Source organism: Apteryx rowi, unplaced genomic scaffold (genome assembly GCF_003343035.1).
Source record: "Apteryx rowi isolate R43461 unplaced genomic scaffold, aptRow1 scaffold_671, whole genome shotgun sequence".
Classification (NCBI taxonomy): domain Eukaryota; kingdom Metazoa; phylum Chordata; class Aves; order Apterygiformes; family Apterygidae; genus Apteryx; species Apteryx rowi.
The window spans coordinates 166,652-185,451 of NW_020450951.1; the positions used below are offsets into that span (position 1 = coordinate 166,652).

The 18,800-nt window shown below is 37.0% G+C and overlaps 1 protein-coding gene across 20 annotated transcripts in view; it reads right to left on the bottom strand.

Moving 5' to 3' along the window:
• Positions 1–18,662, bottom strand: part of AKAP7 (A-kinase anchoring protein 7) — a 98,972-nt gene extending 80,310 nt beyond the window's left edge. For 15 of the 20 annotated variants that reach the window (XR_003256644.1, XR_003256646.1, XR_003256645.1 and 12 more), the window contains exons 1-4: positions 18,467–18,662; positions 12,163–12,315; positions 10,960–11,105; positions 5,573–5,709 (exon numbers count right to left, since the gene is read on the bottom strand). Coding sequence is in view for 16 of the 20 variants with exons in the window: in XM_026085714.1 (XP_025941499.1) it covers positions 5,573–5,709; positions 10,960–11,105; positions 12,163–12,315; positions 18,467–18,551 (521 nt within the window). In the remaining 4 variants the exon portion in view is untranslated. Of the gene's footprint in view, positions 1–5,572; positions 5,710–10,959; positions 11,106–12,162; positions 12,316–12,792; positions 12,838–15,170; positions 17,878–18,466 lie in introns of those variants that run through there. The other 5 variants (XM_026085710.1, XM_026085709.1, XM_026085707.1 and 2 more) reach the window with 5 other exon arrangements.
• Positions 18,663–18,800: the final 138 nt, after the last annotated feature.

Sequence of the window (18,800 nt, forward strand, 5' to 3'; positions counted from 1 at the left end):
GCGCCTGGATGCAATCCTGTGCAATGTGCTCTAGATGACCCTGCTTGAGCAGGGGGGTTGGACTAGATGATCTCCAGAGGTCCCTTCCAACCTCAGCGATTCTGTGATTCTGTGATTCTATTGCTTTGTGCACCCAATTTAAATAAACTGCTTATTAGGAAGCACTTGGTCTTCCATTCTCAAACATTATACTTTTGTTCATCTTAAATCTAATAAAATCACTCAGATCACTTACAGACAACAATACAACACTGCTCAATTTGAAGCTTCCAATCATTTTTTTTTTCCTTTTAAGATTATCCCATACGAAAAGGTAGTCTGAATTTTATTCCTTATATTTGTTCCACTGGGGAGAAGACATTTTTCCTCATTTTTTCTAAAGAAACAAATGTGAATCTATAGGGTGCTGGTAAAACTCCAGGTCAGCTATTTCATATGCTTAAAGTCTCCTGACATCTCAGATGAATAGTCTAAGATTTTGCTTTATTCAAAGTTACTACAGAATGTTTTAAATATTATAAACAGAAGTTACTGACTCCTTATACATACTTACACATGCAGACATACGTATATATAAAATGATGTAGAAAATTACCATTAATCTCTGAGAACTGTTAGGGAAAGAATTATGATATGAATTGATACTTACTTTCTTTAAGAGATAAGCAGCATGCACACATAATCTACATAAAACTTAAACAGGTGCAAGCCTGGTAACATTTTAATAATCTTTTTTATTAGCCACATTAAATACATGTACAAGTACATGAAATACTTGTTTTGAACTGCACTTATTTTGAAATGATTCCTCTGGTAAACAAACATATGTATATATATATTTAGTGTCTTCTAAAAGCAATCTCTCTCACATACTTAAACCTTTTAGTTCTATTCAATGAAACTGAATGTAAACTTTTTATTTCACTAATCTGATGCTGACTTTAGAAACACTAGATGGCAGTAACAGCTTAAAAACTCTCAAGAGAGTTTATTTTAGTCTTTTCATAGTATCTGGAAGAAAGGCATCACCATGATTTCTGATCTCTTTCCTACCATATGAAGCAGGCTAAATTACATTCTTTATGCCTATACATTTAAAAACTCCTTGCACAGTTTTCCATTGTGTTTACCAAGGTGGAGTCTTGAATCAGAACTACTCAGTTAACTGAAATTTAAGCCAGGTAAGAAAGGAGCAATGTTGATTACACAACAAAAATTCCTTGATTAACATACTCCTCCCATTTTTTAAATGGTTTTAACCTACAGCCTAGTAGTATTTTAGCTCCCATATGGCCATTTTAAGCAACAATGCAATTACTTGTTCCTTGACAAAGATGTATTTCTCTTTGGGTGTAGTCTCTGCCATTTACCTACCCTTCCATCACACTTACACAAGACTGTTTCACTGTCTTCTGTTTGTGCTATACTTGAAGATCTTTCAAAAACACCATCTAATACAGATTATACCTGCCAGATTACTTCATAGGCCATTACTTGTAAATTTATTTGCCAGCATGAATCTGAAAAATCATTCCAAAACATGTACAGGTATTTCACGTATACTCTGTCGAAAATGGCAGTGGCTTTCAAGTAGTGAATCATGCACGCAGCTAAAATCTCTCTCTGCATTTTTTGCATCTGAGAACGGGTGCACAGAGAGCTTTCAGCCATGGAAAGCTCTGTTCCCTAAATGAATGAAGATTTATATTTCTACATTGTAGGGTAGGCTGCAGAAATCACTGACTAGCTCAACTCTACCTCAGGAGGGCTATGAAAGATCCATTCCAATAGTGCAGTGTGTTTTCAATACAGCACTGTGTCACTGAAGATTYAGTTCTGTTTTTTATTTCATATACAACCTTGTAAATGCAGTAAAATATTTAGAGAAATTGTTATCATCTCACTCTAGGATATTTTGTATTTTTGTATTCTATCAGTCATTTTATAACATCTAACCATTGCTTTGTAAGAATACAGCATAAGGGCAAACATTACCACTGATTTCAACAGTAACAAACAGAACAGTGGTATTTTCTTGTCATTGCATACCCGAGTAGTATTTACAATGTCTAAAATAATTTATTCTGACCAAAGCACACAAACATAGATACACGGCATTGTTACACTCAGTACACTCAGTTAGTGGGTACACCAACCCAAAGGGGTAACAAGAAAGTTTATAAGCATTTTACTCCAAACTGGGGTGAAGAAATAMCAAAAGGAAAAAAACAGAACATTCTAAGTGTATTCCAATGAGGACTGCAGAAGCAGTGCCTGTTGTTTTCTGTATTGTTGCAATGTAAATATTAAAGCACTTAAAATTTACCTAAGTTCTTTTTTAGAAACTAGCTAAATTGTTCACTTAGAATTCCTGTTAGAAAAAGCAACCTTACAAAAAAAGCCAAACTGAATCCTTTCAGCTCTCATATTTATAATGAAAAGGTCAGATTCACAGAGTCTTTGACAGATAACAAGCAAGATGGACTGTGACACTATAGCCTGGTAATGAAGGGATTATTTACTGGGAAGATAAGACTCGTAATTTCTAGTACCCGATCCCATGGCTCTGTATGCATTTTACATTAAAGTAAATGGATAAAATACACCTAGGTTGCTAGCATAAACTAGAAATCCTTTCTTTGAAGGGAGTGCTGTCCTGATTTTCTTGCTTGTTTTCCTTAAGATTTTTTAAATTGCACATTCTTGATTTCATAGAGTTTTACAAAAAGGATGTAAAGTGCGTTCATTAAGGCTAGACTATAGCCTGTCAGCTATAAAATTGGCATGGAAATTGAAGGTGTAGATTCCCTTAGAAGGAGAAGGCCTAAACTACAGATCTTTGGGGCCATTTTCAGGGCCAAAGCTGTATGTACTAAAATATCACACAAAGGGAACACCATCACTATCACCACTTCGTATTCGGTGTTTTTGAATTGAAGTTGCTGCTATATTTTGTCTTACATTCAACATTATGTATAGAACATTCTTTCACACATTTTGACTTCAAATAACCTTCAACACATTTCATTTCTGCATAGACAGAGGCATTATTGTGCATACACAGTAGAAAAAAAAATGTAGATACAAGTAACTAATGGATCCAAACTTAAGGATCTGTGAACGCTCATCTCAGATGCCTGCTTAACTAGATGCACTTTGTTTGAGGGATTACTGTAACCCTACATTACACACAGGTTCTTTTGTCAGTCTGGATTTTGGTTTCTTTCTGTTAACCTGGTATCAAAAATTGGTGAAGCAAAGAAAGGAAAAATCAGCATTTACTCTTCAAGTTCTCCCAATATATTAAACAGAAAACATCAATTAGAAAAAATAAGAATCACAAATAATAGAAAATATAATCTAGAACACCTGAAGATAGCTGGGCTAGATACCTGTAGGAGGCACCTGGCCAGGGAAGGGGCGAATCACTGGGGAAGCTGCTGCTGACTAGAGGACAGCTCCCGGGTGCCTGGACTGTGGAGTTCTGCTGGGAGATGCAGAGAAGAACTCCATCAGTAAGTGCTGGGGTGACAGTCAGACAGTGAGAGCCAAAAAGGAGCTCAAGGAGTCAGAAGATACTGAATTTAGGGATATTTGTTTTGATATACTGCTTAGGACTCTCTAAAAAGTATTCATGAAAAGGCATACTGGCCTTCAACATCTCCTTTCACATTCTCTTCTAAAAAAGTTAATGCTTAAACTCCTTTAAAAAGAAATCTTGCTGACATAGTTGGTGGTTGTTCTCACCAACTTTCAGGTGCTACCAACCAGGGCAGAAAGAAGCTGGTACGCACACTCCAGGAGACAAAGGGAATGTGGAGAAGACAGCAAGTCCAGCAGATCCAGAATTCTTTGGTTTCCTTTCTATTCTCTATTACCAGCTATCTGTTTCTCTCCCTTCAGATCAGTGTTGAAGGAGGAAGCTGACAGACTCTTTGCTGATATCCTCAATGGAGAGATAAGAGGATAGAGGCCTGAAGGATTTAGTATTGCAACATTCAGGGAAACAGGCGTGAAAAACAACCAGGGCAATTGTGTTAGATATACTGGTATCTCATTATTTTTAGCTGTGTTAAATGTTTTCAGCCACAACATTTCCTATTTATTAAAAGTATGCCTCTGACTACCAAATCATTTCTACATTCTGTCTTTGATTCTGGCTTTCTTATGAGCAATCTGTAGTTTAACAGCCAAACTCTCTGGGGGAAAAAATGATTCAACACATGCACTTACTATTAGAGACATTATTTTGTAACCGCATTACTATATCCAAAGCAATGTCTCACTGCAACTATTAATTATTTGACCTAGATAAGTCAGTATGTGGACCACATGCCTCCCACTGCAGAGAAAGCCAGGAAGATATATGACAGAGGGAACCCTAAAAAGAACTCATCTGGGGGGAGATGAAAAAGTAAGGCTTCTCTTTCACAGCATTACGAGGACCTGATGAATTTTGATTCATGAGCAATCCATTATAAAATTGATACATAAGCAACAGAGGAATCCCAGATGTTCTTTTAATCCCAGCAGACCATTCATCAGCATTTGGTTACTGTAACAGAGTATTATGCAAAAGTGTTTGCAATCTCAATTCTACAACTACAGTATGCAGCTACTGAAATGTCACATAGGTAGGCCACTGGGCACCACATCTGAATAGAAGATGCAGACCTGGTCAGAGAAAGTCTGTGGGTGCAGGACTATGAAATGCAAAATATGTTTTCATTTCAAATCAAAATTACAGCTAGGCACACAAATCATTATTATGAACATTCATAAAATACAGCTATACAGACAGGCTTAAAAGAACATCTTATTAACCACTGAACACGTACATTAAAGTAGGCTTATCAGATGGCAATACAGCATGTGATAAACAGTAGAATACACTTTTTTATAAAGCAAATAGTCGCATCTAACATTTATACACAGACATGATATGATCATATAATACATATGCCTTTCCACAACTTTTCTACCTTTTGTATGACCAAGAACTCAGCTATATCACTGAAGCAATATAAAAATCATACTTTCAGTAAGGTCTAATAGTCACCACTTTTTTACTGTACTTATACTTTAATTTCGGTATACTAAATTCACTTAGTGTCATAAACCACCTCTAACCACATGAGGCATTAGCTTGTAGCTAAGACTTATTTCATTAAAGTCTTTCAGTGACGATTACTAATTTGGCCTATAATATTTGCTGAGCTATGAAATTCTGAAAGTTCCCCTAACTGTTAATCTGTTTAACGCTCCCTACCTCAAAAGATTGTTTTGAAATAATTACCTCAGCAAACATGAAATTTATGCATGCAAGTTCAGGACACAGTCTGAAAAATGCAAGAAAAAAACATGCTTTGTGCAGAGCTCATGACATCTCACCATAAGTTAAAAAAAGCCAGTAATTGAGACTAGCAATTTAAGAACAACATTAATAAAATATTCAGTAACTCTAATAATTTATTGTTGACAGAAAATAAGCATCAGTTACCCCTTCTAGTCTTTTGTGAATTGCACCAACAAAACCATTTGTATATACTTAGTTTAACAGCAAAATACCTACGTGCTAACTTCTTCTTTACTGGATAAATGCATCACCAATAGTGTGACATGCAACGAGCCACAGTGAACCATTGCTTTGGAAAGTCTATGATCCTTTTGTATTATTGTGTCTTGGACAGCCTGAACACCGCCAGAAATCTGTGAAGAAAGAAGCAACAGTTAGCCACGACAGTTACCGTACCCTATAATGCAAGTGAACAAGAAAACACACAAACTGAAATCAAACTTTTATGTAAACCATTCTAGCAGAAGAAGTTTCATCATCTGATGAAGTCTCTAATTGGCCTGAGTAAACGCAAAGTGGGTAGAAATGGAGTGATTAGTAAATAACTAGTCATTCCCCCATCACATCTCAATAGGAGCTTGTAGCCAGAGGTTTGACAGATTCCTGGAACAGATTAAGATCATTCAGTTTTGCACTGCCAGTAGTCCAGATCAGAGGTTTCTTCAAGGACTTTCTTCACCCTCTCTGCTAAACATTATATTGTTATGTGCAGATAAATGTCTGGAACCAGAAAGAGCTCTTTGCAGGATTGGGCTCATAAGAAACAGAGGAATATTCAGTACATAATTTATATCTGATTTACAATTCTGATTATGCTGTCTGAGAGAGATATAATTTATGCACTCTCTTCAAACATATTTTAAGGAATTTCCGCACAACATTTATACAGTTATAATACCATCAGTCTTTTTCCTTAAAAGCATTTGATTTATATTTTCTTCATCAGAAATTATTCCTGTGGTTACACATCTTATAAAGAGTATCCGAAAAAGTTTACTGTGCTTGCAATTCCAATAATCCAATTGTAGTTATTTAGAAGAACCTGCAACAAAGCCTGAGTATATTAGTCAAAATTAAAATCAAACCTAAAAACCTTGACCTTTTGACAAAATGTGTGATTTCTTAAACCATGGTAAGCAAAGATATTACAGACAAATCAGTTCATAAAAGAACCATTTAGAGAACTTAAATCTGATTTTTCATTTAAACTGATTGGGGAATGCTATATAAATATACTGTACATATTGGCTTTCATAACATAAGCACAAGTCACTTTTAGGTCAAAAAAAAAGCCATAATATATTTTAGTAATTCTGTTAATCACAATTAAAATAAAAAAAAAAAAAAAAAAAGCACAATCGAAGGGAATGGTCAGTACTGTTGGAACCCAGGCTCTTCAGACAAGTTTTGCCATGCAGGAGTTTTATTTAACGTGCCATATAAATAAAAACAAATTATAACTGAAAGGGATCAACTCAGAGGGGGAAGAGGGAAGAAGAGTAAAAACAATTTGCCAAAAAAGGTGATATGGCATCTTCAAAACCAGAAGTGTCTTAGATAGTGTACGACACTGAAAAAAACTGCACCAGCACTTTGATCATAAATCATGTTGCAAAAATCATCTTCCTTTACAAGTCAGAACTTATCTTATCCTAGATAAATGACACTTTTACTGTATTCTCAGATGCAGGAAGAATGTAACCCACATTTAAACAAGACATAACAGCAGTAAACATAATCCCTAATAATTACAACATAGTGACTAGATAGACTATTCAAAAAAGAAAATGCAGTTATCTAGTAAAGAAAAAAAACCCTAAATTTCAAAAATGAATAGTCTATGACTTCAATTAGAATCTTATTCCTTTTTCAACTATTGTTTCTAAATTTAATGTGCAGGTGCACAATCTGAGAGCTGGCAAAGGAAAAATATAAGTGTAAATGTACAAGCCCTTCAGAATACCCAAGACAGGCACTAACAGTTTGGAACCGTGTTATCATACCAGTAAGATCATCCTAGCTCTAAAAAAGATCAGTGCTACTCAGCACTCAGCTTTGCAGCCAATGCCTTACAACCCCTCAACCATATAGTTTCCTTTCCACGGTGCCTCTAAGTCCCTTCCTGCTCACGTCCTGAACTCCCTGCACTACTGCCAGCTCCTGGCATAGACTTCAGCGCTGGCTCGGACAAGCAGCAGTACATGCTATGGTGAAATCTCAGCTATATGGGGTTCACTGGCTAACAAACATGCATATATTCATTGCTCATCTGGCAGGTCTAAAAGAATAGCTAATTGTCACACTCACACCACAAGCCTTTAACTCAGCAGCATATTCCTTCAAGGCTCTCTCTTTTATACAACCACCAATTCCACAAAAATTGTAGGTAATTAGTCCCTCCAGGATGTCAATCTTGTTATCCAAATTTGGACAACAGTTTCAAAACCCATAAACGGGGTCATAACAAGGCAAACAGAGAGGCAAACTCACAATTGTGTAAGCTCCATTAGGAAACCAAGCTAAAAACTTAATGAATAACGTCCCTTTGGAACTGCCAGACAGCAGTTCCAGCGACAAGCTGCTGCTGAATGCACCAGAAGAGTATAAAACGAGCTGCCCTTTCACTGATAAAGGCAAAACAGAAAGAAGACAGAAGATGTTCTCTCTCCCTCCCTCTCCCTCTCTGGGAAAAGTCACAAAATTCTGAACAATCTACATTATTAAAAAAAAAAAAAAAAAAAGCTCTCAATTGTATTTTTGGGAGCTTTGAGAATTTATTTTTAGTGGGTTCTTCCAGAAGTTATATGATCAAAATGTAATGCAACAGATGTAGCATAGCCATCACTAGGCCATCACTACACAGAATCTAACTTCTCATTCCTTCTGTTCTCTTCAATAAAGACAAGGTGAAATTAACTGTTTGGTGCAATGAATTTTAAGTACAYAAATCAAGACTCTTTCTACATCTCTGTAATAACTAGTTACAACCCAGTGTATAAACACTTTTAAAGTGGTATGTAACCAGCTATTTACAGTACCTTTCAAAGTTTTATGTTAAATTTCATCTGCTATCATGTTGACCATTTCATTTAATTTGAGATTTCATAACTTAAGTAAAAGAAATATCCGAGAGCAGATCACACCCAACTACTCCCTTCTCAGATTATTTTTAAAATTGCCCAAAAATAAAGACCCTAATACTGATTTCAAGGTCACCTCACCCATTGTTTACATTACCCTGAAGAATAACAAAATAACTTAGTTTTGCTTCTTGCAACAACGCTACGAGGAAGTGAATATAAAGGCTTTAAGCTTTAAATATTTAACAGATTAACTATACCTAATTATGATCAAGACTAAAGGACCCTGAAAGAGTAAATCTACCCACTGATAACACATCAAATGAGACATAACTTAAAAAAAATTACCAAAAAAGGATACATTTATAATCATTCATTTAACTACTTTTACAAAACTAGTAATACAAAGTTCAACATAAATTCAAAATTAATGGACCATCTGAAGATTCAAAACACAATTAAAATGAAAACAAGAAAAATGCTTAATTTGTAAAACAGACAATTCATTAAATATTGCCAGAAATACCCCTTGCTACAAAATGTTTCTCTGTGTAAAACTTAAAGATACTACCTATAATATGAAGAAAGACTAGAAGTGCCTAAAATACTTCACTAAAATAAAATTAGATCCTCACAAAAGAAAAGTCTTTCATTACTAACTGAAGTACCACTAGTAATTACCAGCTCCCCTCTGGCTATCAAGACACCAGGTGTTTAAGTCTAAATTTTGGCTAATGCTGCCTACACGCATTCCAATGTGTATTTTTTACTTTCAGAACAACTCTACATCCAAGGCAAGTATAAACAAAACATTATAGTGAAGTCTTGGAATTCTCAAGTGCTCTGAGATTTAATATACTTGTTCCTTTACCTCTGTAAATGACAGGAAATTGTAATTACTAAACACATGACATATAAAAAAGCATGCACAGTTAAGACTTTTTCACTCAGCCAAAAATTTGAAACAGTAACAGTTGTGAGCAGCAATTGTCAATTATCAGAATATAAACCCCTACATTATTCTTGCAATTGTTAAGTCATGAGAGACGACTAGAAGAAGAGATATTTCAGAGTAAGATGGCATAAAAGGTCTCCCAAGATATTTGGGAATATTATAAAATCAGTCTCTATAATCTCTTTTTCATGTAAAATTTTTCAAAGAATCAAAGACTACACTGTAATTTTCAGACCTAGTTTGCTTTTATTTTCATTTCAGATTCTCTCAATCTTTGACTTTCTCAGAGAATGTATACTACAGATGTAGGATAAGTTAAAAATCACCTGGAAGGTATCTGCTGATAATAAAAAACAAATCTGAGTTAGGAAATGGTGGTAAACTGGTGGGTTTAACATTTAAACATAATACACCTACTTTCCTTGCTGAAGACACAGAAGTTATCAAAACAGTCATATCAGACAGGTCCCACAGCATATAAGCAATCATTCTCATCTACTATTAGGTTAAATGAAACAACACACACTAACTTCAAGAAAAAAGATTTTCTTAAAGAGAGCACTGCCCTTTTTCAATCCATTTGAAAGGCATCTGAATAAAACAACAGCTCTTTTATATTTTAAATAAGATGATGTATTTCACTGAGAAGTTTTTAAACTACTAACTGCCTAGTTAAAAAAGCAATGGATTTGAATTTAAATCTTAACCAAAGATGTTTTATTCTTATATACAAAACTGAAAAAGGGATGAAGAAGTGAATTCTCTTCTGAGATGTTGCCTTTGTTGTAAAAAGAATATTTAACATCTCCTGAGGTAGGTGTGCTTAGCTCTTGTACAGGTCAACTATCTCACAGATAGGAGAAACAACAAGTCATGGATAAAGTACAATTTTTTTTTTTTTCTGCCAGTGCTGCAAAGTCTTTCTGCAGAACAAATTGCAGGATCAGGACTAAAATGGACATTGCTACTGGAATTAAAATTTTACTAAGATAAATAATAAATCCCTAAAACACACCTCCTCCTTCACTAAAACAAAAACAAGAAAACTGAAAATATGAATTTACAATGAATAAACAGCTTGGACTGAGATGATTTCTTTGTTAGACTTGCAGTCAAGTGAAATTCTCAGTTTTTAAGCAATATAAAGAGTACGAAACTTCAAGAGCTTAGAATGTGTTGTTACCCAAGATAAATTCCTACCTCTAAGGAATGCTAAAAATATATTGCTAGGGATTTTCCTGTTTAAATAAAAAGAAATGACAAAATAACCAATACTGGAAACAGAGTATAGAGGGGAAATTTAAACCTACTTCAATCAAAACGATGTAAAATCCATAAAACTGACAAATTGAATAAAGAGAGAAATGTTTTCTCTAATCTTTTCCAGATAAACATTTTTATTCACGAAAAAGGTAGGTACATAAAAAAGTCACTATTTGAATAGACTGTGCTTTGAAAAATACTTGAAAACAATTTATTTTGCTCAAGATCAGACACTTTTTTATAAACACAAGCACACGTTGAAATAATTTTGGTTATACTAAATTAGTATAATACAAGAATATTACCTCTGAATTAGTAATTGGGATAGAAATGAAAAAATTTGGCCGATACTGTTCTTTCTTTTTTTTCTTTCTCTCATTGTCTTCTTCATTTTCCCTTCCAGTAGTCCTCTTTCTTTTTTTTTTTAAATTTACTTCAGAGGTTAAACGTACTGAAGAGAAAAAAACAAACAAACTACTGTCAGGATGGAGACAAATCGGAACAAAGATACACTTAAATCATGCCAACAGGAGCTGGACTTCAGTCAGCTGACTGGAGAACATCTTCCCAGGCATCTGATGTGCTTATGTTCTGAACTGTCTGATTGGGATCCCACTCCAACTTGAAGGTAAYATTGTCATGCAAGTGGAGTGCTGTACTTGAACACCCTGTACCTCTAAACAGGGCTTATTAGCCACTAACATAGACATATGGTTTCCAAACAACTGCTGGCATATAACCAACTCACACTGTAGTGGAATAGGTCTGATACTGTCTATGCTTGAACATGACTTTAWAGCAAAAGGGCCAATACTAAGTTACAAAATCCCATGCACACTGCATTTTGAAATATAATGCAAGACAATACATAGAATTATTAAAGGAAAAAAGTTGTATTAGACTAGGACTAGCCAACCTACAGTTTGTGGACCAAACCCAGCCCAGAAGAAAATTTCATCCAACCCAAACCTACTCTCTACCTCCTCCTTTTCCAAAGACCCCTTCCAACATGGGGAAAGAAAAGTGCACGTGCCCAGTTCTTCCAGTGTTTCATAAATTATTTTCTTCCAGCTTATTTCTGCAAGACTTTGTAGACCCTTTCCCATCATGCAGCCTGACGCATCTCCATCAGCTGATGAGACCGCAGGCATCCACTGTCCAATTATATGTGCATTTCTAGCTACATTTTGGGAACACACATGTTGGAAGACAGCTTATAAAATCCATCATTATCATTTGAGAAGCTTACATATAGTAATATTAACAGGCATACAAGATGCCTCCATCCTGTGACTCATTTCTGTGATGGACTACAGAATGGTAACTTTTAGTATGTTCAACTATTTGCAGGACTGAGTACTAAAAACAGAGACTCTGGACTTGATTCTGTTCTCAGTGAGACTCCATTCCAAATGAACAGCCTACCTGTACGTGCCAACAGGCAGGATCAAGAACTGCATGTGTGATACATCTATGCTTTTACACTACTTTTGTTTAAACATACTTACCAGCAAATTCATCTTCAATATCTATGTTGACAAATGGCATTTCTACCATCAGAGAGTCTGTAGAATCAGTAGAAGCGCATCGTTCTTTTCTCTGTTGTGTGCTTTCTTTATTCTCTTTCAAGATTTCCTTTTCCAATACATTTTCCAGGTCATCTGTAATATATTTAAAATAACACACTGGGTCTTAGATTTCAATATAAACAACTAAGAGACTTTATACACAGGCAAAGTACAAAGTATATGTTTCTCTGTTTATCAACAAATAAATACTGACATATAGCCCCATTAAGAATGTTCTGTTCTTCCTGTGTCAACAGATCAGCAAAAATGCTTCAACATTGTGTGAAGTAGAAAGAGAGGGATTTCAGCCTTCTACTTTTGATGACAAATGTTCTTGCTCAGTTCTAAGTAAAGGCAAATACATGCAAAAAAATTGACACAGACTACAGGCATACCTCAGAGATATTGCGGGTTCAGTTCCAGACCACCACAATAAAGCAAATATCGCAATAGTGTCACATGAATTTTTTGGTTTCCCAGTGCATATAAAAGTTATGTTTACACTATACTGTAGTCTATCAAGTGTGCAATAGCATTATGTCTAAAAAAAAAAAAAATCAATGTACATACCTTAATTAAAAAATACTTTATTGCTAAAAAATGCCAACCATCATCTGAGCCTTCAGCAAGTCATAATCTTTTTGCTGATGGAGGGTCTTGCCTCGATGTTGATGGCTGCTGACTGATCAGAGTGGTGGTTGCTGAAGGTTGGGGTGGCTGTGGCAATTTCTTAAAATAAGACAGCAATGAAGTTTGCAGCATCGATTGACTCTTCCTTTCACAAAGGATTTCTCTGTAGCATGCGATGCTGTTTGATAGCATTTTACCCACAAGAGAACTTCTTTCAAAATTGGAGTCAATCCTCTCAAACCCTGCCTCTGCTTTATCAACTAAGTTTATGTAATATTCTAAATCCTTTGTTGTCATTTCAACAGTGGTCACAGCATCTTCACCAGGAGTAAAGTCCATCTCAAGAAACCACTTTCTTTGCTCATCCATAAAAAGCAACTTCTCATCCATTAAAGTTTTATCATGAGATTGCAGCAATTCAGTCACATCTTCAGGCTCCACTTCTCATTCTAGTTCTCTTGCTGTTTCCACCACATCTGCAGTTACTTCCTCCACTGAAGTCTTGAACCCCTCAAAGTCATCCACGAGGGTTGGAATCAACTTCTTCCAAACTCCTGTTAATGTTGATATTTTGACCTCCTCCCATGAATCACAAATGTTCTTAATGGCATCTAGAATGGTGAATCCTTTCCAGAAGGTTTTCAATTTAGTTTGCCCAGATCCATCAGAGGAATCACTGTCTATGGCAGCTATAGCCTTATGAAATGTATTTCTTAAATAATAAAACTTGGAAGTCGAAATTACTCCTTGATCCATGGGCTGCAGAATGGATGTTGTGTTAGCAGGCATGAAAACATGAATCTCGTTGTACACCTCCATCAGAGCTCTTGAGTGACCAAGTGCGTTGTCAATGAGCAGTAATATTTTGAAAGGAATCTTTTTTTCTGAGCAGTAGGTCTCAACAGTGGGCTTAAAATATTCAGTAAACCATGTTGTAAACAGATGTGCTGTCCTCCAGGCTTTGTTGTTCCATTTACAGAGCACAGGCAGAGTAGATTTAGCATAATTCTTAAGGGCCCTAGGATTTCGGAATGGTACATGAGCATTGGCTTTAACTTAAAGCCACCAGCTGCATTAGCCCCTAACAAGAGTCAGCCTGTCCTTTGAAGCTTTGAAGCCAGGCATTGACTTCTCTCTAGCTGTGAAAGTCCTAGATGGCATCTTCTTCCAATGGAAAGCTGTTTCATCTACATTGGAAATCCGTTGTTTAGTGTAGCCACCTTCATCAGTTATCTTAGCTAGATCTTCTGGATAACTTGCTGCAGCTTCTACATCAGCACTTGCTGCTTCACCTTGCACTTTTATGTTATGGAGACGGCTTCTTTCCTTAAACCTCATGAACCAACCTCTGTTTGCTTCAAACTTTTCTTCTGCAGCTTCCTTACCTCTCTCAGCCTTCAGAGAGCTGAACAGAGTTCGGGCCTTGCTATGGATGAGGCTTTGGCTTAAGGGAATGTTGTGGCTGGTTTGATCTTCTAGCCAGACCACTCAAACTTTCTCCATATCAGCAATAAGGCTGTTTCACTTTCTGATCATTCACGTGTTCACTGGAGTAGCACTTATAATTTCCTTCAAGAACTTTTCCTTTGCATTCGCAACCTGGTGAACTGTTTGGCGCAAGAGGCCCAGCTTTCAGCCTACCTCAGCTTTCGACTGCCTTCTTCACTGAGCTTAATCATTTCTAGCTTTTGATTTAAAGTGAGAGACGTGTGACTCCTCCTTTCCCTTGAACACTCAGAGGCCATTGCGGGGTTATTAATTACCCTAATTTCAATATTGTTGTGTCTCAGGGAATAGGGAGGCCCAAGGAGAGGGAGAGAAACGGGGGAATGGCCGGTCGGTGGAGCAGTCAGAACACACACAACACTTATCGATTAAGTTTGCTGTCTTATATGGGTGCAGTTCGTGGCACCCCAAAACAATTACAATAGTAACATCAAAGATCACTGATCACAGATCACCATAACAGATATAATAATAATGAAAAGGTTTGAAATATTGTGAGAATTACCAAATGTGACACAGAGACACGAAGTGAGCACATGCTGTTGAAAAAAAGGCGCCGATAGACTTGCTCGATGCAGGGTTGCCACAAACCTTCAATTTGTAAAAAACGCAATATCTGCAAAGCGCAATAAAGTGAAGTGCAATAAAACGAGGTATGCCTGTATCAGAAAAGTCTTTAGTCATCACCTAAAGTTCACTATAGATAACAGTAATGACAAATAAAATCCAATGTAGAAAAACACTGACAAATTACTTTCAATATAAGCACATAGAAAATGAGGCAAAAGGGAGCAGAAATGGAATCCTCTTACACATAAAACAACGAGTTCTCAGCAGACTGTATCATTCAGTAATGAGATGATTGCTCTATTCCTGTTCCAGGAGATGCACACAGCATAGTGTGTTACAGACAACAATGATCTGAACCTGTGGTTCCAAAAACTTAAATTTTAGCATTTAAGCTACAAAAGGAACTAATGTAACTCACAATTCACTTTGCATATATATGGATTTATAGATATACCACAGAGCTATCTCATAGTAGCACCACAATGAAAGAATGGATTAACTAACAAGTTATAGAAAGTCCTTCCCCACTCCCCCAAAGAGCACTAACCATGCATGAGTCATTTCCCCATATCTGCTTCATGTTTCGGCATCAGTAAACCCTAATACTTGTGTATTAAGTTATACCTTAAAAAATAAAAAATTACAATCTCCTCTAGCATCCTTCAACAAAAACTCTGCACATAATCAGACATCCAGCAGTATTCCTTTGGGACAACTCCACAATGGAATTACTGTAGTGGAAGAAGCCTTACGTCAGAATTCAGTTTATCACAGGACAGCTCATTACTACAGACAACACACTTTCAAAGCTTCTCTTGTGACCAGCACRGATATTCCAAATCTGGCCCAAGGGGAAGAGCTGGCAGCAAAAGTACATATTATGTTCTTGTAGCATGCAAAGCTACCTTACATGTATAAAATCAATGGTACAGACCCAATCTGGGTTATTATCACCCTGGAGATTGTTTCTTGCATGTCTCACTTTGTGCTAGGGAAGATAATTAATAGAACAATCTGATTAAGGGCTAATTCATTTCAGCCTAAAGTAGGCAGGCATAAATCACTCTGTGGTTGTAGTCTGACACCTAAAGTTATGCCAGAGATTATTAAAGAGAAAAAGTATTTAGACTGGTTCCTAGCTCCCCCTGTAGACACTAAAGAACCATGCACAACAAAGAGATGCTAAAGCAGCAATATATTTATTACTTAACATTTAGATTAAAGCACAGCTCTCACAAAACAGATTACAATCCCTTTGTTGTTGCTGACCCACAAGCATACAGAAAATAACAGTCTTTCCTTAAAAGAGATCACAGTCTGAAGGACATGAAAAAATCCATGAAACAGACTAACAAGAAAGTCAGTCTGGGGCAGAAAAATKACCAACAAGATTCAGAAAAGCAAAATCATAGCCAGCTGAAAGCAAAAATCAACACTGAGGGTGAGGTTCAACAGGATGGGTTGCATCAATCTAATAGTACACTGATGCCAAAGGAGGCAGGCCTGCTCCCTTTCCCTGATCCCAGCCACATGCTCTAGGTTAGTGTTCTGCTGGCTTAGAAAGCTGAATAAGCTCACTGGGGAAGTCAGATGAACAAGAAATGAGGGGAAAGAAATGTGCAACTGTAAGAGGAAAGGGCAAGCAGGACCAACCTTTTTGGCAACAGCAAGCCCTTAGATCAGCACAGTTTATTCTGCAGATCTACATGCTACTTGCATCTTACATACTGATTTTGTCATTTAAATACTTTAAATGAAGGGAATTCCTTGGAGGACACAGTGTGAAATGGGAATTTGTTCACAAAAATGTGCAATATTTGTGGACATTATCATATTTTTCTCATTAAAGGACCCAGCTTCCTTGACAAAGATCCCATACAGTCTGCCAGTATGTTAAGACAGATTGCAAAGAAATTCTTGATCTGGATGTTTCTCTTACAAGAGCATAAAAAAAAAAAAAATCAATCCTTTTGTGTAAATAGTGCATGGTTGTGGTGATTTTATAAGACTCATCTTTCTGTAGCCTTACTTCATCCTCTTGTAATTCCTTGTACTTGTAAAATCTAGATCAGATGCCAGACGTAGTCATCACCTTATCAACATGTAAACAACAACAGCCACATGTTGGCATGGAAAACCACTGTAAAAGTATACCAGCTCTAAGTGTAGTTTGGCTTTGAAAATATTTCCATCCACTCCAAGTCTAAAGAGAACCATTTGAAAACTGAAACTTGGTAAAGGTCTAAATCTCCCGTCAGGTTACGAGAAGATAACTTACAGCTTTGATTTCTTAGGCCACAACCATGTAAATGATACCCCTGAAGCCATAAACCAACAAAAGATTTGTCAAGGTAGCATCAGTTGCAGAACAAGGACTCACATAAATTTGAGGGGTGTATATTGCAATTATGTCTTCCCTTTGCCCTGTCTTCTAAAAAAGCAATATACCTGTGCCACTTTGAAAAATTTTGTCCGCTCACAATAACAGATTGGCATAGCAAAGGCACAGCTAGTATTTAACAATGTCCCTTCCCAAATCAAGTACCTGAATTTAACAGGCACTACTTCTAAATCCTACAGTCCCAAGCAAATAACTCCATCCCTCATCTTTTCTGAAAAGAACTATTTATTAAAGAAATCACCAACAAAATTCAAAATTTGTACTTTAGTCACTGAAACAAACTGAAAACTGAAAGATTCTTCAAAAGTCTTGACATAATGTTGATAATTTGAGACGTAAGTAATGTATCTGAGACATAAACTTCCATTGGAACTCCTTGAGCATCAAAGCTGTCATAAGAAACTTATTTTTAATTGCATGACTAATTATATTAGCCTAAATTTCATATGTAAACAGGAGTCTACAGTACTGTCATATTTATATTTGTTTAAATGGTTGCTGCTTTCTTGAATATTTGAGTCATGTGTTCCAGCAGAATCAAGATACACCTAGTTCACAAATGAGAGAATACAAAATTAAGGTGCAGAAAGGACTGTTTTGCTTTTTAAAACATATTTGATTGTATTTCCTCCCAGACTTTTTCTCTCCATACTTTCAGATAAAATAGTCTTCTATTATTTGGCATGCACACATTAGAGATCACAGTGAGATTAGGTCTCCAGGCACTATTGCCTTATGTTTAATAACAAGTGAATCTTTTGGAGACATTTTAACTGAAAGTTGTTGCAGAAATAGATGGTCTTACTCTCTAGACATTTTGAGCTTCTGCTGCTGGCAACAGCAATCACATAGCCAGGGAAATGGCCCAGCTTAAAAAAAAAACTCCTTTAAAAAAATTTTTGGTAGGTTTAGTACTCAGGCAGATCGGATGCTTAAACTGATTGCAAGCTTGGAGACAGACTGCGGCAAGCACAGAAGATGAAAGCAGAAGCCCTTTTTAGCAACGACCTACGACTGGACTGAGTCAGTTTTCCCGATGATCTCCCTAGCCCCTGCTGCGAAATCTACCTCCTCCCGGCATTCCGTGTTATGTATGCATACGCGCACGGGCGTGTGCGCACGAACAGATACACGTACACATACACACGCAGATCTTTGGATGTGCTCCGCTGCACCACGCCTCACTTGCGGTGGATTTTAAAGTTGTGCTTAGCTCGACCATTACAAGGCTGAGGAACACAAACACACGTGAGAACTACCCCAGGCCCCAGCTAGCCAGGGCCTTCTGCCCCGCTGCGACGCCATCAGGGGCAGCACCGTGAGGGCCGGGGCACCCCCGGGGGGCGGGGGGGGGCTCGCCTTCCGCCGCCGGCGCCCTCCCACGGCCGAGGGCGGCTCCCCGCCGCGCCGCGCCGGGGCGGGGAAGGAAGGGGAAGGGAAGGGGCCTCGCGGGCGCGGCCGGCGCCTGCCC